Here is a 23,079-nt window from a genome sequence, read left to right on the forward strand (position 1 = left end):
TTCAGGACAGCACCACCCACCCTTGCATCGTTGAATGGTTGAAGGCACTGCAAGTCGCAGTTTTTGATATTTATTTGATTGGTTCTTTTGTGTGATTTTGCACTCTGGCACATTCAGTGGCAGGGAGATTTACAGGAGGCTTTTGTTTTTGATTGGCACGTTCAGATTTGTCCCAAGAGCTTTGCTGACCTGCGCTGCACAGAAATATGCCAAAGACATTTATTCACTGCAGAAACGTGCATAGCAACATTTCTTAATCAGAAACAACGGATCCAGTATTCTAGATTTTATGCTGGCCAATAAGAGCAAGCCACATTGTTTTCTAGTAAAAACACGTGATTTCATTGCAGACTGACACCTGCAAGACAAACTGAGCGACAGCCGGGATGTTTCTTTGACTGATGTATTTTATTGTAAAGCTATAAGGAAGGAGTAATTACAAGATATCATTTCTTTGATTTGCTCAGCAAAAATAAAAGACCACATTTTTTTTTTCAAATTCAAACATGCGAATGTTGATCAAAAGAGAACAGATGAGGCTCAAACAAACACATTACCCAACTTCCTCCAAGAAAATTAAAAGACTGAAAACAACAAAAATTCATGTACAGTTTGTCTTAAGACTCGGCTGAGATGAACATGAGAGAACAGAAAGCGGTAAAGCAGACGGGTGACTGGAGGAGGCGCACTGCCAACCTCCGCTCTGAGCCTGACGCATCACTCCTACATTTAATAGAGCCTACGGTACTTGAGACGATATAATCCTACAGGTTCAAGGTCAGACTTCCTTCATGTTGTTTGAATATATATATTTTTTTTATTGACATTTTTTTTTTAAAAAACCTACACTTGCATGTACATAAAACTGTACAAAAAACAAGGCATCACTAGCATTTTTCCTATATAAATATAACCAACCAACAATTAGGCTACAAACGTGGACTTCCTGTAAAGACGAAAAGTGATTCGGCGGTTCTGTCCTGCTGTTTTCTTCTCTTCTAAAACAATATGAATCTTTACAACATTCTTCACACAAGGAAGCCCAATGCCACCGTTTAGAATTTGTTTTCTGGGATTTTTACCTCCAAGGTTACAACAAAATAATTTTAGGACCCTAAAAAATTCTCACAACCACATCTCAAATAAATAACTTTGCCTTTCTCAAAAAAAAAAGAAAAACAACAACAACAAAAAACCCCTTATACAATAGTTATCTCCACTAACATCACTTTGTGTGATGATGATAACCTTGTAGTTATTTTTTCACTGATTTGGCTGATTTGCGGTCCCGATTTCTTCTCTTTTTCTTCTTTTTGTAACCATCAGATATCTCTGGGAGATAAATAAATGACATCAAAAGAAGTGATTATAAACTGATTAATTCCTTTCTTCAAAGAATTTTAATGGAGCCCTTAAAGTCCTTTTAATTTCAGCACACAAAATAACACATAAAAAGCACAGATTAGCACTTTAGGAGCTCCAAGAAATTCTGTTTACTTTAGTTTCTCTCCAGATGTCACATCCTTTGCTCATCATTACCAGAAAAATCGACGTAGTTACGTGAGATAAGTACGTGATTCTGTAATTTTGTATTCTTCCCCTTTTTTTGTTGCATCACCCAAAGAGATCGCATAATGGTAAAGGTGTCTGCAGGCACCGTCGACAAAGATCCATTTCACGCAAACCAAGACGTGGCTCTCGTCTTATTGTCGAGATCAACTGTTTTATGTTTTGGGAAATCAACATTTAATTTTATTGATTGTGTAATCGCAAAATAACTAAACTTTCACATTCTCCATTCAGCTTGCCGGGTCTGGCTTTCAGTCACGATGGAGTAAAGAAATAGAAAACACAGAGTCCAGTCTGCCTGCTCAGAAAACAGATATCATCATCATCATTTACATGCCGCGTCTGGTAAGAAAACAGCAACAACCAATTATATTCATACAGTATGTCTATAGCAGTGTTGATTCCATAACATTGATAAAACAACTGTGACAACAACAAAAATGTATAATATTTATAAAGTTGGTTTGTTTCATGCTCAGCTGAAGCTTCGACTGCGGAGACTCCAGCCTCAGTATAATACACAACCAAAAAACAGCAAGCCACTCCAAAGTCTATCACGTGATTTCATGTGGAACTCGTCTGCAGCTCTCATGTGATCGCCCGCCTTTATTCTGTAGACTTCTGCACACCAGAAGTGCAAGTCAAAGAATCCACCGGTTACCGTCACGCAAATCAAATTAGCATGGTGACAATGGCGTTCAAATGGTGGCCAAATGGTCTTTTCATCAAAAATAATAACTAAACCTCAAACATGAGTTTAGAGTCTGATGCAGTAATATTCAATGTAGGACCCAGGCTTCTGGTGCTCAAAGTGGTAAAAGTCATGACGGTTCAAGTACACTTAGTTCAGCCTCTTTAAAGTTGTTTACAAAAGTCAACATTGAGCGTAAAACTGACCCTTAAATAGATCAGGCAAAGCAGAGATGTGGCAGTTATGAAGAATTTCAAAAATAAACAGAGGTCTCTTGTTTCCCTTTGAAAGCTGCCGTTTATTTCTGTGACTTAAACACAATTATCAATGCAAACGCCCCAGATATAAAAACACTGATTACACGAGAGCCACAAAGTGGTTCCGGTCTAAATATAAGTGGGCAGAAGAAAGAGAGAGGAAAGATGAATTCACTGAGTCGTTATGTTACCGACAGACTCACGACACCGCTGACAGAGTCAGCCCGAGGAGGGAAAAATGCTGAATTAAATCAATCCCGTTGTGTGTTAGAACAAAGTGAACCTTTTGCAAAACCGAGTAACTCGCAAACCAAAAACATTCACCTTTTGTTCAAACTGTAAAATCCACCGTTCAGCTGAACTCACAGATATAGACGTGATCCATAAAGGGACCACCAGAGTTTCACAGCTGGATCAGGGCTGTTCATGAAAATGTTTTAAAAGTAGGAACTACAGACTGCGTCTCAAACTGTACTCTCCTAAAGCTGATCTAATGAACAACTCTGGACTGTTGTACAAAGCAACAGCATCCACTTAAGAGCTGGTTGTTGCTTATCCATTGATCTTTGTGTTGAAATTTGAGTGACTTTTCATGATTTAGAGTTCAACATAATCCTTCTTTATCTTAGCCTTGGAAGATTAGATTGCTTCTTTTTTGCTTCTTTAAAGTGAATTTAAGCTTCAGGTGAGAGCGCCAAAACAACCCATGAGTAAGGCTCGAGAGTTGGTAACACGTGTATGTCAAAGGTATGTCACAACGACTCGTGTCATTGTTAAGCAATGACTATAAATAAGTTCAGCTTTAAGAGTCTGACGACTTGAGACAGTCTGCGTTTTAGGAAAGCAAACTTTTCTCCACTGTTAAGTACAGCTGTGGATTTCATACATAAATAATGCCTGTCAGTAGTAAACCAATGTGTATTTTAAAAATAAACCGTTCCTGGGAGATGTTTATGTGTTGGAGTCATGAATCAGTCTATAAAGTGTTTCAGAAGCAAACTATGGTAGGGCACTTTAGCTGTTAATAATACATCAAGGGTAAACCAATGTTTTTTTGTTTTGGTGGTAAAACATTTTGAAATGGCAAAAAGCACATTTTTAATTTAAGGTCTGCGTTTTAATCCTAAAACAGTTTTCACGAATGATTTTGAGAGGTAAACTTGCTGCGTTTTATTAGTAAAAGCTGCACAGAAGTATGAAGGCGGAAAAAGGAAAGAAAACTGTAGATACATATGCATTAAGTTGCACTCAGCTATGAATGTCAAATACAGTTTCTGATCAATATCCTTTCCCTTAGAGATGCTTATATTTGATAACGCATCAGATTTTTTTATAAAGCTCCTCATGTCTGTGTTTGCTGACTGAAAGGACGAACTGCAGCTGACTCAAGCTCCATAAAAAGATTATACATTAAATTGCTGTTTTATTTCTTTCTCTCAGGCCCAGCTGAATATTTTTATCATCTATATTTATTCTGGAATATCTAATATTCTATACTTTGGCAGAATCAGAAATAAACACAGATATACTCTTTTTCTGTAACTGGAAAGCTCCCTCTATTTAAAAGCAGCAGGATGTGAGTGCACTGCATGCAGAGACACCTGTGTTCTGCTAGGGGCTGATGGGTGGTGGTGGATTTTGGGGTTCACGTGTTCCACCAGGGAGCAGGAAGTGCTTGTTTGAGACACCAAACACTTATGGTCATGCAATGTTTTAGATCGTGCCCCCCCTCCAAAAAATAAATAAATAAATAAAAATCTGTGTCTACTTTTAATATTAGCCTCAGATTATCATCCCTTTTTAATAAAGCTGGATTAGGTGACCCTAAACCCTCCCTTAGTTATGCTGCTGTAGGCCCAGATGGCTGCCTTTCCCTGAGCCTGGCTCTGTTGGCTCAGGGGTCTTTATAGTAAAAAGAATTTCTCCTTCCTCACTGGAACCCTGTTTTACTTAAAAAAAAGTAATGCATTACACATTACTTGTCATGTTTCTTAAAAGTAATGCAGTATGCTCACCAGAGAAAGTAATTTGTTACACTACTCATTTATTAATTTCTTGTTACTATGCAGGCGTATCTGAAACACATTGTCTCATAATCACCAGTTAATGTAAACCTCACGCTACAGTCCCACACACCAACATAAATCCTTATTCCTGATGAGGATATACGATCCTTCAGTATTTACATATGAACACAGCACAAAGCAAAGATGGAAAAGAGACTTCAAAGCCATCGCCACAATGATTCTAGTTTAGAAACATGAACAGGTAGAAACTGAGGTGTAACCCTGACTGCTCATCACTGCCTCTGTTACCTGCTGACGTTCAGTCTCTGGCTGCTGGGCTGGAGTCTGCATACACCCACATTTAATTTCTGCATTACTGAAAGATGTAATGTGATTACAGCAATGTGTTCCACCCAACACTGACTGTTGCCAAGTTCTTGCTGGTTCTCCTTTTGACGTGGGGTTTTTACCTAACATTGCAAAAAAGTCTGAAATGACTGTTCCGTATATGATATGGCTGGTTGTATCTGAACTAATCAACATTTTTTTTTTCAGATTTTTTTGAACTTCATAGTTTGACTCTGTGCTTTACTTGAAAAAAGAACATAAGAAGAAAGATTTTCTCAAAATGGTTTTCCCACTCTGCTGTAACCTGAGCCTGACCGCAACCACAGCTCACACCTTTGGGATAAGCTGGACCACATGACAGGCTTTGTTACCAAACAACTGCAAATTTCTGTTACTGGGTTCCAAAATCTGCTGGTACCCATCATGATGTAATCGACTGTATATGGATGGATGTAGCCACCATGACCTCTCCCATTGGCTGTGGGCTCCACATTTTGAAGCATCATAGTAAGCTGATTACTTAGCACTCCACCTCAACACACAGACCCACTCATCTGCTGAGATACAAATGAAATACTGAAATTCATACATCACAGTGGAAGCAAAGTCTTCTTGTATGGGCTGTATCGCAATGTAAGCTATTTCATTTGTCCAGTAAGCACATTAGAAATGCTCAAAGTACACCGACAGCACAACTACAATTGAGAAGTCCAGTTTAGCGACTCAGATTAACAAAGGTGAGGACAAGCCGGTACTGAATGGCTAATTTGGTCAATCAAAGTGGCCACACACCCATATGAATTTAAAATGATAATAATATTAAAATAATGATGATAATAATAGTAATTATAATTCACCCTAGAACTGGAGGACGTTGTCCACAAGGCTGCAGTAAACATGGGAGTTCTGACAGTTCACACTTTGCTTCATTTTTCAGCTCCAGAGGTTGTTATTGTAACCACATGTTTAACAATAAGACGCGAACATTTAGGTGTCCACGTACTTTTGGACCTCTAATATAGGAACGCTCAAGCCCTGACACATTTCTTCATGCCTGTATTAAGCATCATAAGCCTGATGTGACTGTGCAAACATGCCAGCAGTACCCGCGTTTGCTTTAATGCACAAGCAAAACTACGGGAGGCCTAAAGAGCAAACAGCGACAGCAGAGTTCACCAAAGGTCATCAGGTATTACCAGGGTTCATTTTTCTTTGTCTGGGGTTAATTGCTGCGAAAGAGCTGAGGTCCTACCGATGCTATATGACCTCTCCCCCTCTCCCCTATCTTTGCCGTGCACAGCATAAGACGTCGGGCACTTGGGAGTTTATCGCCCATCCAGGCTGTGGGTAAGCATCACAGAAAATAATATAATTACTCACTCACGCTGAATTTGAAGCGTGGCAAGGGGAAAAGGAAGGAGGAAAGTCAACATGGGCCTCTAAGGTTGGCCTGTAAATAATCAATCCGAACTCTGAGCTTTAAATCACCCGAGGAAGAACGGGGAAGGCGAGGAGCGGCGCTGGGGCCTATGAACTCTAAATCTGTGTCACAGTGGGGACTGAATGGTGGCTGAATGATGGCTGACTTATATGCAGAACACAATGACCGTGTGTGCAGGTTCTTAAGAGGGAGATGCATCAATCAAAAATCAAATATTGTCGAGGCAACGGAGAAACCTCGCTTTGAACCATACACAGCCCACACGGAGAGCTTCAATACACCAAATGCTAAATGCTAAAATAAGAAGCAATTATGCATCAAAAACAACAGCAAAAAGGCAGCGCCATGAATCACTGTGAAACTCTTGGTGAAGGCGACTGTTTGCCTAATAGAACAATAACACGACCTCTGCGTGACCCTTCCGATAGCCCCAATTTGCCGTGTTTTCTTCGCTGGCAGCTCAGCTTGTTGGCATCGCTTTGATGTTCCCTCTTTGATTGTGAGAAAAGGATGTTCATGTCACATGCTGTAAAACATTAATGACTAGTCATTTAGGCTCATCAAGACTTTTGTGCTCGTGTGAGTGAGACAGTCACAAATCTGTTGCCTTTTTCTGGAAAGGAGCAGTTCTGGAAATGACAACATGAGGCAGATTCACTTTCTAGCAGAATTTAATATCTGTCATGTATAAGTCCCATATATGTGTAGGATTAACTGAAGAGGTTTTTTTTAATTAAAATGAACATTTTCTTTTTTAATTGATGGACTGACAAATCTGTGGATAAAGCTACTGTCAGCTGTTCTCTTTTTCCCAATGGCTCGTCACAGTGAGCAGCTCCGCACGTTTCATTTGTTAGATTTTTTTAATGCTGAACGCCCTTCCTGACGGAAGCCCAAAGGTACATCTGTCTCCTTCCAGAATCGAGTGGGTCAGGCAGATCTGCTGGTATTCAGATTACAGATCAAAATCAGTTTTTTTGGATGCAGAGTCTGCACATCCACTTTTCATTTTAACCAGTCTTTGCAACATTACCAGATTTTGTAGCGCCTTTCAACAATTATTAGAAGACATGAAGAGTTATATTCTCTGTACAGTCTTAATTTGATGAAGCTGTTAAGGCAAAGGGATTTATAATTTGAAATTTCTAATTATGGACACCTAGTAGATGTGCATTACTATTTCTTCTCCAGGCCCAAAAATGCAAAAAGAAAAAGGTGCATGTTATGCTGTGTTCAGACTAAATGCAAAGCAGAGTTTTTGTGTTATGTGATTATCTCTCTGGTGACACAAACAGAGGCGGCCATGCTTCTATTAGCCGAGAGTCTCACAGACTGTGGATTCTTCTGATGCAGCTGACAATCACACATGGACTGGTTAATGCCTATCTTACTGTCTGCGTTTATGGGTAGTAGTTTTATATGGGGACATGAATAAAAGAGAATAAAAATTAAAGAGAGGGCCTTGAGAAAAGTGAACAAAATTGAACGACTTTCTTGTAAATTCTGAAAATATGTTGCTTAATTTCAGCCATCAGTTGTACTTTGCTGGAAGTAGTTCTATGGGTGAATATGTGCATGTTCTGAAATGGCTCTTCAATAAAACTCAACATCTGACCTTGATTCTAGGTTGGAGTTATACAAGCCTTCATGAAAATATACATCAGAGTAAATGTAAATGTTTTAATCAGTTGCCTGAGAAGCTGTCAGGTAAATCCCAGGTAGGGATGGACGCCGATGAAAATAATCTCACCACAGTTTTTGCTTTATTTTATGACTTTCCAGTTCAGTGTGAGACTAAATGACTTGTTCGGGAGATTTTTTTGCAGCACACTCTCTCACTGTGCCTTTCCTTTCATCCATCCACTCCCAGCTGGCGTGCATCACTACAGGTGAAATCTCACATTATCCTCAGCAGCCATTAACATGAGCCTCAGAATGAATGAACTTCCAAACCAGCTCACTTTTACTGGTGCAAATTATTGCCGGTAATATGCCAAGCCTCGGGTTGTAATTAGAGTTTCTGTGCTGTGCTGTGCTGTGCTGTGCGGAGAGGGTGTTAGCGGACTCGAGCCTGTACAGGTGTCATTAATCCTGCATTCCTATGCGACTTCAGCACTGCAGGAAATGGCAGCCACCTCCCCCGCTGCACACAGCTAACAGGTTTAATAAATACTTCTGCTAAACGCCGCACGGCTCGGCCTCACACTGAGAAGGTAAAGAGGTGGGAAATAACGAGCGGCGACAAAGACTGGAGAGCTCTTCCTTCAAGCTCGAAAAACAGCAGGGAAACATTCACCACAGTCACCACAAGCACACTGAAGCCCACCACAGCTGTAAAGGATAAAGGAGCCATAACACTCTGTGGACTGTCAGCATCAGGAAACCTACAGCTGCTTTGTGCTTGTGGGACTGCCTCCAAAAACAAAACAGGCATCGCGAACAACATCTCCGCTCTCTGCTAAGCTTTGAAAGATTAAGTGAAGATTTTGGAAATCATTAATCTTAGATTATATTCAAATACTTTCTAAAAGTGAGCTCCCGACGTTGTGGCCTTCCAAGCTAGCAGTGGTAAGAAGTACGACATGGATGTGATGCTGATGATGATCACCTCTGAAGAAGCAAATAAAATCAGTAATGCTTCCTGCACGCTTTAAAATGGTAAATGGCCTCATACTTATTAAGTGCTTTTCTACTCTCCTTGAGCACTCAAAGCACTTTATACTACAAGCCTCATTCACCCATTACTGCACCCTAAAGTGGTAGCAAACAGAGCAATATTACACTCCCTGTGGATATTCATGGTCTTCCGAGGATGAATCTCAAGGATGATTATGGTTTGATTCACAACTACAAGAAGATTTTTATGAAATAATGCCTGAACATTCATGTTCTTTGGGGATGATGCAAACATCAGAAATGTTGAGATCCAACAGATTGCAATGCACAGGTCATGTTCTGCTCCCTGGAGTGTGAACCCTGGTATTTGAATTCCTTCTAAACCTTTCCTGTGATGTCACAAGACAAACTTTTTATTGAGTCTGAAATAAAAGCTTACAGGCTGTCACGGACTAGAGCTACAGCTATGACGATTCTCCATTAACACTTTATTGAGTTGTTTATTTGGATCAACTGGATTATAAATTTTAATCTCAAAAGATCTGTGAGATCTGGAGCCACTGGACAAACTAAAAGCTACTCACTTAAGTTCAGAATGATATACAGAAAAGCAGGAAGTCTTCAGACTGGAGAAGCCGAAACTCTAACTAATTTGAAAAGCTTTTTAAAATTTTTTTTTAACCTTTTCGGCTTCATTAATGCAAATGCTCGTAATCAATCCGTTATCAGAAACTGCACAATAAACAGAGTAATCATTTCTTCTTTACGATGAACAATGCTGCCTTAAGCTGAACACTTTAAACTTTTAGGTCTCTCACATGTGAATGTATCATGGCATCGAAGATAATTCGATGCCAGAAAGAAAAATGATCAGTTTGATGCAAGAAAACCGTCATTTGACTATTTTTGGATACCCTTCTGTAACATTCATGTTTAAGTTTATCATATTATGGTATACTACTGACAACAGCATGAATAATATAATCGCTTCTTAGATTCTGAGACTCTGAAAGAAGCACTTAGGTTTCCTTCAGTTCTGTATGAAGTTGTATCGGTGCGCCTCTAATGTTTCTGCTTCCTCGTTAACGTAAATTCCACCGTGTTCCAGTGTTGGACAGCAGAGGAAAAATGATTAAAAAGTCTTGTGTTTGTAACTCGGCACCGTTGGTGATGCTCAAGAGTCCAGGTTCCTGCAGTGTGACGGCGAATGCCACGGCATCATTTCTCTCTACATGCAACCATTTTCAGTCCAGTGTTACATGAAGAGCTGCAGAAAGATTAACGGCCACAGATCCGCTCTGCCACAGCAGTTTCCACTGTCACTGTTTGTAATATTTACAGCCTGTACAATGAAAAAAAGACTTCTCCACAGCAAAATAAAGAAAAGAAACCCTAAATATCTCAAGATTGGAAAACAGCTGTCTTTCTACAAATGTCTCACGTTAACGATGAGCTGCTCCTGACAAAAATAAGCCAGTTGATTTGATGCAACTTGGCTTAAAAACATAATATTTCCCTGTGTCTTCGAAGGTGACAGAGAAAAACTAGAAAGAAAAGTAAATCCAAAAAAAGAAAATGAGGATAGATAGCAATACACAGTATACTTAAGTAGGATTTACAAGAAGTTATTTCCCTTCACCCCCCGGAAGGTTTGTTTTTTGTTTTTTTCCGTTTTCCGGTCCCACACAGCAACAAAGCTAAAGCAACACAAAAAATCCAGCTGAAAAATGTGAGTAGCTAAATAGTTTCCCATTTAAATTATCACAACAATGTGGTGTAGTTTACATTCCTTCCAAAGCAGCTCAAGCCGCATTTTCATTAATTGATTTTGAATTTCTTCTATTTTACATGTGATTGGTTTTTGCAGGGGGTGGGGATGTCTGTGGGTAGAGGTGGAGGGGGCTAAAGCCTTGTAGGTAGATGCATTTATAAAAAAGGTAAAAGGGGGAGTAGGTGCTGTGGCACAGCAAGTTATAGGCACAGGGGGCAGCTGTGAGGGGGCGCGACAGGTGGTGGGGAGCAGCTGGGCGATGGGGAGCGCTGGGCGATGAGTGTGGGTTTTAAGGTGGAGAGCTGTGCCCTCACAGGTAGATCTCCCTCTTGGAGGTTTGGCCGGTTGGAGTGGTAGCTGAGTGGTACTCCACCGCCTGGCTCAGCGGGATCTCCTCCATGCCACAGTCTTTACTGGATGAATCTCCGCCACTGGGGTAGGCACTGCTGTAGGGTGTCATGAAACGCATGTTGGCCACTTTGGAGCTGCTGCCACCACCGCCACCACCTGGTCCACGCTCCTCCATCGGCAGGGGCTTGGGGCTGCCGTTGGCCATCAGCTGCTCCTGCCCGTCCATCTCTTGGTAAGGCACGAAGGTGGAGAGCTTGGGGGCATTCTTGGATACCTTGCGGTTGGGAGAAGGCTGGCCGGGCATCCAGCAGGAGTCAGAGTGGCCAAACTCGGTGCACTCCCGGGTGCATTTACCGGTCATTGCCACGTCGGGAAGAGGCCTGAGATCTGCAGAGAGACACAACAAAACAGAGAAGAGAAAGCATGAGTACCGTGGAAACAGCAGCGCGAGGAAAGGTGGGAGATGAAGATGACATTACGGTGCAGAGGTTTCACATAAAACCCTGAGATAATAAATAATAAACTCTAGTCTGGGCTTGATGCACCAGCTGCAACAATAGCGATCCAGATTAGGAGGTTTTAAGGATTTGGGTGGGATAAGTTCAAGTCCTGTCCTGCTTTTGTTTCCACTATTACTCTCGGGTGAGGTTTAGACACTTTAAACTACTCGGTTAGGGTTAGAAAGAGTGTTTTTTGGTGTTTTCTCAAGGTTTGGGTTAAAAGGAGCACATCACACTCAACCACTGCAGAAAAATATATTTGCAGTGACAGCCCCATCTCACTATTGTCATAACCCAGTGGGTTACACACTGCTGCCAAAGGACATCTTATGCTTGTACACAACAGCAGCTTTGACAAAATGCTATTATTTGCCACATCTGTGAAGAGAAGCGCCTGTAATGTGTCTTTTTGTGGAATGGTCTTTAACGGTGTCTGTCTGCTATTCTGAGCTGTATAGGTAGTGTCCCGTCGCTTGTTGTTGTTGTTGTTGTCTCATCTCAGCAAATGAGGCCCCAAACCTGGACCTTTTAAAGCTAATAAATAAAAAGTCAGAGAAGCTTTAGAATTGATTGTCACTCCATGTCACCTTAGCTATATGAATATTGGCTAAAATACAAATGAAGCTTTGAAGATGGGAGTTTTGATTACATTTGCAAATCTGCAGAATTTGATTGAACAGGCCGGGGATACGGACACAAGGATTTAAGATCTGTATTTAAGTTCGGGATGGATATGCCCATTATTTCCTTTCTCAGATTTGAAGAGAGCAAGCTGGACTCTGATGCTTTTTCTTCTTTGCAACCTATTATGATAAAGCTTGGATTCCGGTTACTATAGGCTAGCACTTTTTTCCAGGTATATGCATATAAATACCTCCAGCAGTAACAAATGTGTGTCTGCAAGTCTTTCTTTTTTATTGTTATTTATTAGGTTGAACTTTACTTGCTGTTTTGTGCATTAATGCTCATCTGTGGGATTTTGTCTTATGTAGCAGAATAATTTCCCCTGAGAGTTTGCAGCTAAAAGCCAAAGTTGGTTGTAAATTGCATTTGACTACAGTCAGATAAATGTGTTTGCTGAATAAATATTGGTATTTATGTATCCAAAGATCTCATAAATGATGCTTTTGTTCTGTAAAATCTAACAAAACTGCAAGTGCAGTGTCACAGTTCAGCTGTGTACAGGCTGGCGAGAGCAGGAGATGCTGATTAAAACTGTCATTACCCCTTTATCCACACGCAGTTCTCTCTATTTGAAGAAAATTAATTAAAGCTCTGTGTATTTTTAAAGTCACTAATAGTTCACAAAGTGCCAGGAATTTGTTGCTGACAGAAGGAATGCGCAGATCCAACGATGGGCGCTGAGCGTGAAACAGGATCAGCTGATTTAGTGAAGGAGGGAAAAACACGCTCAGGTTCATTAAAATATTAATTAGGTTTCGCAAACAGCCATTTAAGGCTAAAATAACAATTCTGTTACTGCCTTGTTCTTGAAAAAGAAAAATGACATAATGAAAGATGATGGCTGCAGAAAAAAAACATCTGTGTTTTAGTGTGTGATTATTACGGTCACGATTTCTCAAATCTGGATTTTCTTTTTTTGTTTTTCTGTAAGTTGTTGAAGCTTCTCATCCTGTACCTCTGAGGTACCTCTGAGGTACGGAGGCAGACAGATGGAGACTGACAGACAGACGCGGGGCTGAGTTCGCATTTTAAAGAAATCACAGCTTAGAGTGGAAAAAGGTCAGAGATGGAAGCAGAAATATCAATGCGTATGCAGAAAGTAACCTTTCTCCTGTGCGTGACATTAGATCATTCTTTGATACTAGAGGCTAGGGGCTCAAGAGGGGGCAGAGGAGGTGGCGGTCCTCCTGGGGGATGGCACTTATTTCCCAAAATGGCCTCTGCTTCATGCATAATTGAAATTCATTGCCTCCTTTTTGCAAAAAAGGAGCTACAGTCGGCTTTTCTGTCTGTTTGCGGCTTGATGTGTGCGTTCTAATCCCGCGGAGTGCTGAGTAGCGGACGCGCTCTGTCTTTTTTCAACGCTTCCCCTCCCGTATTCTCACGGCCGCCGCTGCCATGGATTTTAGTTTTTAAGCACTTCCCATGCAAAAGCAAGGTGCTTGCAAAAATGTTAAGTCATGTGCGAGTGGCTGCCGAGTTCAGAGCGGCTGTTTAATAAGTGCTTTGCCTCCAAACGTCGTGTCAGCAGGAGGCTTATAGAGCACGGACTGCCTCAGAGCTGTACAGCTGAACACACTCCAAACTTGACTCACTTCCACAACAACAGACGAAGGACTCAGCACTTGAGTTCAGCTGGACTACTGTGTGCACGGGAACTTTGTTAAACTAAAGCTGCGATCACTGCCATCGACTTTGCCGGTGGGAGAACAGTAGAAACTTTATTAGAAAAGTCTTCCAGGAGCAAATATTACATTCGGCTCTGTAGCATTTTAACCAGTGCCCACTGAACAAGGGAATACTGGCAGGCAGCATTTACACGCCAGCATTTCCTCGTGGTTATACACATGCATGGAAGTTACTTTCAATTGTAATTTGAGGGATTGATATTTACAGTACTTATGACCTAAATTATTTATAATAGCTAATGTGACACAGATTTACATGATTGCAGATTTAGGCAGATTAAACTGAAGCTTTCGAGTTGTCACTATCAAAACAGAGGCTGAGCCCAAAAAGCTTCACACTCTCTGGACTTTCAGGAAATTTGATCTTACCCATCCTGCTCCCCTGACAAACAGATTACAGGCCAGGTAATGCATGCAGGCCACCACAGACGGTGTCAAATCTGATCTCATAATTAAAGCTAGTCCTCCCACACAGCAATCACCATTTGGCCCAAATGTGGCCTTGCACTTACAGTTTCCTTTAGGCCACATTTGGCTTTGGCTAATCCTGCTAACTCAAAGCACGGCTTGAGTTTTATGTGGCAAACTTGAGGTGTGCTGTTGGGCCACATCTGGCTACCAGAGCAGATCGTGCCAGTGCCACAACTGAGCTGAAAGTGCTTTGAACAGCTGAGATTTGGTGTGTTTTCTATGCAGGCTGTTCTCCTTTCCGATCTCGAGACTCTGCACAAGTTTAAAAAAATTCTATAACAAGGGTTTGTTCACTTAATGTTTAGTATAAGGGTTTTTGTGTTCACGGTTCTACATGTTTAAGAGTGGCATCAAATGATACAGGACAGGTTAATTCAGGCAGGTCTTCAGTGACCTCCCTTATTTTCAACTTTAAGCTTTTTACTTTTAAACCCATTTATTTCAAAATAATCTGTTCTGTCTATAAGTCGATCTTGCACTAACCCTGCCAAATAGAGTTACAGATGTTCCTCCTGGAAGGTTCAGCCCCTCTGTCTGTCACTGTTTGTCATCGCGAGTTCTCCGACACTGTCAGAGTGGAGTGTTTTTCTCAGGGGAGCCATCTTTGAACAGGTGATGTTTACAAGAGTAACAGGAGATAAACAGGAAGCTCACCTTCTGTTCGATCTTTGCAGTCACAGCACAGTTCAATCAAACTGTTGTTTCATGCCTCATTTCAAATGAAAGCAGGCAAGTCTGGTCAAAAATACCGTACATCACATCTGTGTGTTACAATTAGGTGGAAAAAATGTAAATACATGTATCTATTTAATGATGTTTGACATTTTTACTTGTTTCTATTCATATATTGACACGGTTTGTGTTTTTTCCAAATTTTGGCCACCTGTCCCTTCAGAAGAACTGGTACGCTTTGTTAACTGTATGAGAATACAGATACCAATGAAGTCTTCTAGTTCTACAATTTTGTTTTACATGTACACTGACAATAAAGGGCTATTCTATTATATTCTATTTTTCAAAAGATATAATAATCTCTTTCCTTTCACGACAGATAAATGCCATTACCAATTAGCAGTAACATTAGCACGACTTTAAATGTCTCACAATAAGAGCTTCTAAAAGCTCTAATGGTGGTTCTATGGTTCTAAATCGGAAACATTTCTTTTTACCATGGATTCGTTCCTAACGATTTTTAAAGATGTCTCAGAAAGCAGTGATAAGTAATAAGTGTATAAAATATGATACAGGTGATACATAACAGGTGGTGTGCAATTGTGCACAAATAGAATTAATGCTGCAGAAATCTGTATTACAATAAATGTATCAGGACCCGATAGAAAGTGCAGAGATTAAAAAATGTTCAATCCAGTTTCAAACACTGGCCTTTAACTCTGAGCAATATTTGCCAATTTACAGAGTACTCTATGTGTTTATTTAGTTATACGAAACTGTACGTATGCATGCACATACCAGTATGATCAAAGACGGTATACAACCTAACAAAACTCCAAAACACTCACTGAACTCATTAAAAAGTACAGGAGCAAATCAGAGCGTGAACCTGTATCCGGGCCTCGGCCCAGTGATCTGTAACTCTAATCACAGAATTAGGGCTGATGGGGGTCATGTTTGTCCTAATTAGGCACAAGCACTAATTGGCCTTGTTTTTTTGATATAGCTAATTGGCGAGCACGATGGGAGGAAGAGTTTGGGCGGTTAGGGTTGGTTGTGGCTAAGATGTGAGATCAATAACGATTTTGGCTAATAAGGCCTTCCTCTGTTGGTGGACATTAGCTGGGTGCTGCAACCACCGCCGCCGCTCCTTCAGCACAGATCTTCATCAAAGACAGCATGAAGGCTGATCAGATGTTTGCGAAGGCTGCTGACTCGCCTGCTTTTCCTGACTCTCATTAGTGGCTGAAGCACAAATGTAATTATCTGAGAACTTTGTCACCACATCAATTAGACACAAACTTTGACTTAAAGCTGGTGGGACTCATTTACTTTCATAGAGTGTTACCGTGTTTATATTAATGCATGTTTTCAGTTCATATCTGACTATTTTCTTGTACTGCTTTATTGTATTGATATCATTTTCGTTCATTTCATCTCAAACTTTGCTCTGCAGCTTGATGCCCACAGCATGCACTGGTAAAGTTGTCAGAGTATGTCTGTCTGTGATATGACCCTTATGACCCTTATGACCAAGAGAACAAGCTCAAACTCAAAAACATAATAAAAAAGATATTTTAAATTAGCAGTGGCAAAAATTTCTACAACAGCAGTATTTCTATTTTACTATGTCGACGGGATGCAGAGAGACTTCACTGTTTATGCGCGATGTCTCAACCCAACCGGTCGGGGCAGATGGCTGCCCCTCCCTGAGCCTGGTTCTGCAGGAGGTTTCTTCCTGTAGGGAGTTTTTCCTTCCCACTGTCGCCAAAGTGTTTGCTCACAGGGGGTCATATGATTGTTGGGGTTTTCTCTGTATGTGTTATTGCAGGGTCTACTTTGCAACATAAAGCACCTTGAGGCGACTGCTGTTGTGATTTGGCGCTGTATAAATAACATTGAATTGAATTCAATTGATGTGAGGTCTATTTTCATCATTAGTTATCATTAGAGATTTTGAGCATTTGCCCTTCTATAAAAAAGAAAAACGTTTTTTTGAAACTAACTGAACACACTAGAGCTCCCCAGAGGATGAACCCCTTCCAGAAAACATCTTGCATTTTTTTTTTACCTTACATTTCTCGTGTTCTTTGCCAAAGTGTAGGGGCACACATGGTCAGCTGTGTGGTGGCAGAAATATTCACTCAGTATAGTCATATACCTCTGCATCTGCGTAACATGAATAAATGTATGTGGTGTAGTAGCATTATTAAGTTGCATTTTTATGTACCTTTGACCAGTAAATTTAAACTCATTCATTTAGGTAGGGCCTTGGAAACAGCTGCCCAGATGCATCACAAAGATGACTGCTAACTGACAAGATCTGCTTCTAAAAGTTCTTGTAGTCAGCACGAACGATGTGGGGGAAAATGGGGTGATGTGATGTGCTGAGCGATTTCGACAAGGGCCAAATCATTAAGATTGAATTTGACTGGAGTATCATGGAAACTCGTCAGTAGTGCTGAGTAAACACTGAAAGTTGTCCAGTGAGGGCTGTCTTGTTTGAACAACTGTGATCTATGGCAACTCCAACTCTCAACCTGCATTACTCAAAAGATCTGCCGCCAAGATCGGAGCGCCTGATCGCACGGGGTACATTCAGAAGCCTCATAAAGCAAATCCCTCACTGGGCGGGGTCGTAATGTTTTTGTTGAGAGGCACTGAGATGACTGGTATGATTAACCATCTGACCTCCCCGGGGTGACAAACATCACAAAACATTTAGCAGTTTAAAAAGTTCCCTGAAGCACCAACAGCTGCAGCTGCAGCATCGTTCGGCGGCTTCAGCCTTCTTGTCAGCTCTTATGAGAAGTTTGAAAAGTTCTGGGGTAACCCCCGGAGGAGGAAACGCTATCTGTCTTCCCCCTTCTACCCTCGGCAAGGCTCGGCTTCGGTGCTGTCAGAGGGCTGAAACACTGAATTCAAGGTTGCCTCTATTAGTCAGGGCGATTTAAAATGGAGTAGCCCTCCTGAGTTTTTTCCCCCTGTAGCCCTTATCTGTACTCTTGAGTTCCAGTTAACCCCAGGGACCCTCACACGCCCTAGCAACCCCTCTCCCTGCATAATACACTCCGCTACCTTGGTCACCATTTTCTGGTCAAACTAATTAGATTTCAGTGTCCCCGCTTGGGAAGATGTCAGTGGTATGAAATGGAAATAATTTCCAGATGAGTATCTGACATTTTACGCTGTCGACTGGAGTAAAGAGCCCAGGCGGATTGGCTCTCTCTTTCCCTTTTTTCCCCTCCTCCTCTTCTCCTTCCTCTTTTCCGCTCCATCACTTTAGTCTCAGAGATATGCTAAATCCTCGTGCTTCCCCCCGCTCCGCTCGGTCCTGGGTGATAAATGGAAGCAAATGTACACAAAAGAGAGCTTCTCTTTTTTCTGCTTATGCTTGAAGTGTTAATGTGTTTAATTACTTTGAAGCTGGATTTTGCATGTGTGTGTGCGTGTATGTGAGAGAGAGAGTTTGTGTTGCAATAAAAGCAGCGGCAGGAAAACCTTCAATTAATGTCTTTTCTCTGTCTATGACAATAGCTCCAATTTATCTTATAGGAACAATAGAGGAGTGAGAGGAGGTGCAGCTGCTCTGAATGCTCAAAGACATCCAGGAGAAAGCGGACGACGTGCCGCTTCCCCCGCTGCAATCAGCGGTGATGCCAGCAGCCCACATACACAGAGATACCTTCGTTTCAGACAATTCACTGACTTGCACTCCCTTCCTGGAGGCTATAACTATGGCGCTTGGATCAGACTAAACCACATTTCATTTCTTTGAAGAGTTTTCATGGTTTTTGTGCCAAATCAGGTGATTGCAAGGCTACAAATTTGCCATTTATTCCAATGTGCATGTGATGATCAAGCAGGAGGCTCAACAACGATGTTGCCTGAAGAGTCTTAGCATTGATAGTCCACTAAAGTCATCGTAGAGCAAATGACTAATTATTTTGCATGGATAGCAAACTGAATGATCTTCTTTTTCAGTATCTCTTTGTTAGTGTGTATTTATTTTTCCTATTAACCTGGAGCTCTAAAGTCCTGGGGATAGAGAGCTTATAGATGAAGTCACCAGCTCTAGCTTGGCCTAGTTTTTGTGACCAAGGTCCATCTCCGTCCGCTCACCTCCAACTGCTCACAGCAGATAGCCGGGTTCTGCCAGAGGTTTCTTCCTGTTAAAACGTACTTCTTCCTTCCCACTGTCGTCAAGTGTTGCTCACAGTGGTTGTCTGATTGCTGGAGTTTTCTCTGTATTACTGTAGGTCTTTACTTTAGAATACAAAGAACCTTGAACAACAACTATTGTGTGATTTGGTGCTATGTAAATAAAAGTGAACTGAGGGTGCAGCAGTAGTGCGGTAGGTAGCACCATCACATGACATGGGTTTGAATCGTTTTGTTGGCTAGGCCTATATGTGTGGCATTTGAATCTTCTCTCTGTGCATGAGTGGGTTTCCTGCAGGAACCTCAGCTTCTTCTCACAGTTCAAAGACATCTAAGTTTAAATTGAGTGTAAATTGGTGTGCTCTATGAATGCCTTTTTATCTATGTTACTTAGGATTGTACATTGGATTTTTGCACACATTGGTCCTTATGCATTAAATATCAGAAAAGACTCCAGTGAGCGGTAAAAAGATTTCCAGTGCTTACAAATCATCATTCTGTGATGTCAGGAAAGGGCTAAGAAACAGCCAATTTCATAACTATAACATACACAATAAGATTGTAAATATAAAGGAATGTGCTACTGTTTTCATTCTTTTGTGGGATTTGCGAGGAAACAATATTGTATAAATTTCATATACAGAAATCAGACACTTTCCCTAAAAAAGTCCACCAGTGCAGTAACACAGCAGCAATTTATACAGCCAGCTTGTCATGAAAATATAAATGCAATGTTCTAGGTATGACAGCCTCATCAAAACTGTGTCTTGTTAACATACAAACCAGCAATATTGAAATTCTACCCTGGCAGCAAGTGGAGACACACCAGACCTGCAGCATTTTGAACAGATTCCTGCTCTGCATTGCTCCGCCTCAGCTACCAAACCTTATCCACCTCCTCGGTTTGTATTACACCTACATGTGTTCCAGCCTTTATTTAACCCTTCATACTCTACCAGGACAAAATCCAGAGCTGTGACGATCAAACTACTTCCCAGCTGAGTGTAATAACAGACAGGCATTGTCGCTGTGCACGCAGCAGAAGTTTTTTTCCCCCGAATAACATAATTATCACTTTGTATTACACGATAAACACACACTGCTGTAAACCTGGATCTGCAGTCACAATCACACAGCGCCTCAGATCAGTAATGCTTGTAAAAACACACCAACATTCAGATCTCCTCAGTGTGTGCTGCACTGTGTGTTCCTATTAAGATTTCACAGGCATCAGTCTAAAAAGCTTTTCAAAGTGTTCTCCCAATTGTTAATGATGCTTCTAACAATAACACGCCATTCAAATGGAACTCGCCCCGCTCTGCTGCTGTCACTGAGGTTTCAGACACTCTGAACTTAAAGGATCCTAAAAGATCTGAGCCAATTGTGTTCGTGCACTGAACCCTGTGCACATATCTTCAACTGTGAGGTGGCCAGCTAGTTAACTCTTGGTCTACATGCATGTATTTCTGGGCTAACTATGCATAATGTGAATTAGCAATATGGCAGCTTTAGCAGAATTTTAAAGTCGAAGGTTTTACCACAGATATCATATGATGTCTCTGTATTGGAATCCATGGGAATTTCAAAACAGCACTGATTGTGACAGAAGAGAAAAAAAACAATGGAATAAAAGTTAATTTAGATCATGCCTGAAATTAAATACTCGAGAAAAACGTTCTCTGGTATTTCTTGCTAAAACTACTTTGTTATGTTAACAGCAGTATTGTGGTTCAGGTTAACATCTATACACCATTCCACCATGTCCCATGTAAAAATACTCTTTGCCCCATATTTGGTCTATTAGCCCAGCACTGCTAAAACGGCACTATTAAACATCCTGACAATGAGATTTCTCAGATATGCTCTGTTGCCTTTTTATTTTCAGCAGCATTTCATCTCTGCTTTTTTACACAGCACATTTTGATTAGAACGTACATTAGACTTTAATTTTCAGAAGAAAACATTTTTTTCATAATTGGTGAACTTATTAAAATCAAGCTGTTTCTTCTACGAAAACCAGGTGGCTAATTGCCATGGTTTTTTTTGGCTGCGTCTTCAAAACATGCGATGAATGAAATGATTTGTGTATAAAAAAAAAAAAAAAAATGTTGTTTTTTGCAAAGCTGCAGGAAGCTTTTTGATAAACAATACTGTCGCCCTGATGCACGCTGCTTTGTGCGACTCCAGATCTTTACAAAGAGGTTAACAGGACTCATAGACTCATTATTTGGGAATTGTGAGCCACCTTGAAATAAACTGAAATGATCTTTTCAGGAAGAAATGGGTACTGCGTTCAAAGAATCATTTGATTGACACTTGCTGCACCTTTCCATGATTTTTTGGGCCCGGTGGCTTCCTCCAGCCGAGCTCGCGGGCTTTCTATTTGCTCCATGCACACATGAAACAGAGAACGTAATTGAATCTGCCAGCTCTTCTTGACTATCCGCAAGTCATTAAACAGTATTGAAATTACAGTTAAAAGGAACCGTTTCAAGAGGCTTGTGGTGCTCAGAAAAATTCATTCCCCATTTTACAGCAGCTCGGTTTAGCGATCGTGTTTGAAAGATGTGCTTTTGGGCCAGTTTTTGACACAGAAGTTGAAGAAAACCAGCGAAGCCACTTCAGACTGCATTTAGGCCAGATCCATTCCTAGGGCTCTTTCTCTCCCCTTCTTTTCATTGTTTAGTATCTCTCTCCCTCTCCTTCTCTCGCTGTGACCCCCCAGTCTGGCTCCGTGCTGAAACCTTGCCGGATCTAATTAAACTTTGGGCAGATTAGAACTTTGCCTTGTCAGTCTTTATTCATGCTTAAACAAGTTATTACTTTTTGAGAAATTAAATTAGCCGGCAATTAATTAATCGACACAGAGCTGGGAAAGAGGACGAAGGGGAGGAGAGACGGAGGGGGTGGGGTGGGGGGATAAAAGTTGAGGAAAAGATGGCAGGAAAAAAAAGGGGGAGAAAAGAAGTCAGGTTTGGCAGAAAATGAAGGAAAGGAGTCTGAGATTTATCACACAGATTTGAAGGAAAGAAAAAAGAGGATATTAGATATTTAAATGTCATCAGTTCTTTCACTAATTAGCAGGAGAGCGCCACACAGATGAAAATCATTTGTGTTTTTTTCTTTCGAACATTAACATTTGATGCTTTCAGAAGCCCCTCGCTCTCCCTTCATGCCAAGATGTTATTAGACAACCCCCCCCCCCACACCCCTCTTTTCTTTTTTTCCAAATCCAAAATTAATTCACCCCTTGACTCCCTCTGAAGGCAGAAGAAAAAAAAAACAAACCGACTGAGAGAAGAGAAATAAAAGAGTCGTTTCTTTGTTTCTGCTTTTTGCTTCTCGCTCCATCGCCTTTTCTTTTTTTTTTTTTTTTTGGCAGTGGCAGTGGTGTCTCCTCCTCTGTGACATTAACGTATTGATTGACACGTTTAAAATGAGTCCCCCTCCCAAATCTCCCCTCTGCTTCCTGCAAGGTCTAAATCCATTTCCTGCTTAAAGCCCGGGGTGTCTAACCAGCCAACCAACCAAACAACAGGGCAGCCGAGGCGACAGTCGAAATGAAATACTGGAGGGGCCGACGAGGCCAGAGCAGACACGCTTCCTTCATCGTGTCTTTCTTGCTTTCTTCTTAACACCTTCTGGTTTCTTTCATTTAATCTCCATGTTTTGTCTATAATCCACCTTTTCTTGGATACTTGCAACTCACCTAAAAGTCCATCCTTTCATCCAGGGCACTTCATGAGGACACTTATTGTGAATTGGCACAATATAAATCAAACTCATTGCGAAATGTATTCATGCATTTGGAGTGATTTCGACAGCTTTCCATGCCTAACCTTTAATTTCCTAA

General features: G+C 41.0%; 1 protein-coding gene across 1 annotated transcript in view; it reads right to left on the reverse strand.

Annotated features, from left to right (window-relative positions):
• Window positions 1–983: 983 nt before the first annotated feature.
• The window catches only part of LOC146677036 (protocadherin-9-like), a 164,140-nt gene continuing 142,044 nt past the window's right edge, over window positions 984–23,079 (reverse strand). The window contains exon 3 of the mRNA XM_085417839.1: window positions 984–11,437. Within this exon, the coding sequence (XP_085273965.1) occupies window positions 11,010–11,437 (428 nt within the window). The 3' untranslated portion in view covers window positions 984–11,009. The remainder of the gene's footprint in view (window positions 11,438–23,079) is intronic.

The sequence above is a fragment of the Rhamphochromis longiceps genome, linkage group LG2, assembly GCF_057381845.1.
Source record: "Rhamphochromis longiceps isolate RC_006_pf linkage group LG2, R_longiceps_female_GT1.1, whole genome shotgun sequence".
In the NCBI taxonomy this organism is placed as follows: Eukaryota; Metazoa; Chordata; class Actinopteri; order Cichliformes; family Cichlidae; genus Rhamphochromis; species Rhamphochromis longiceps.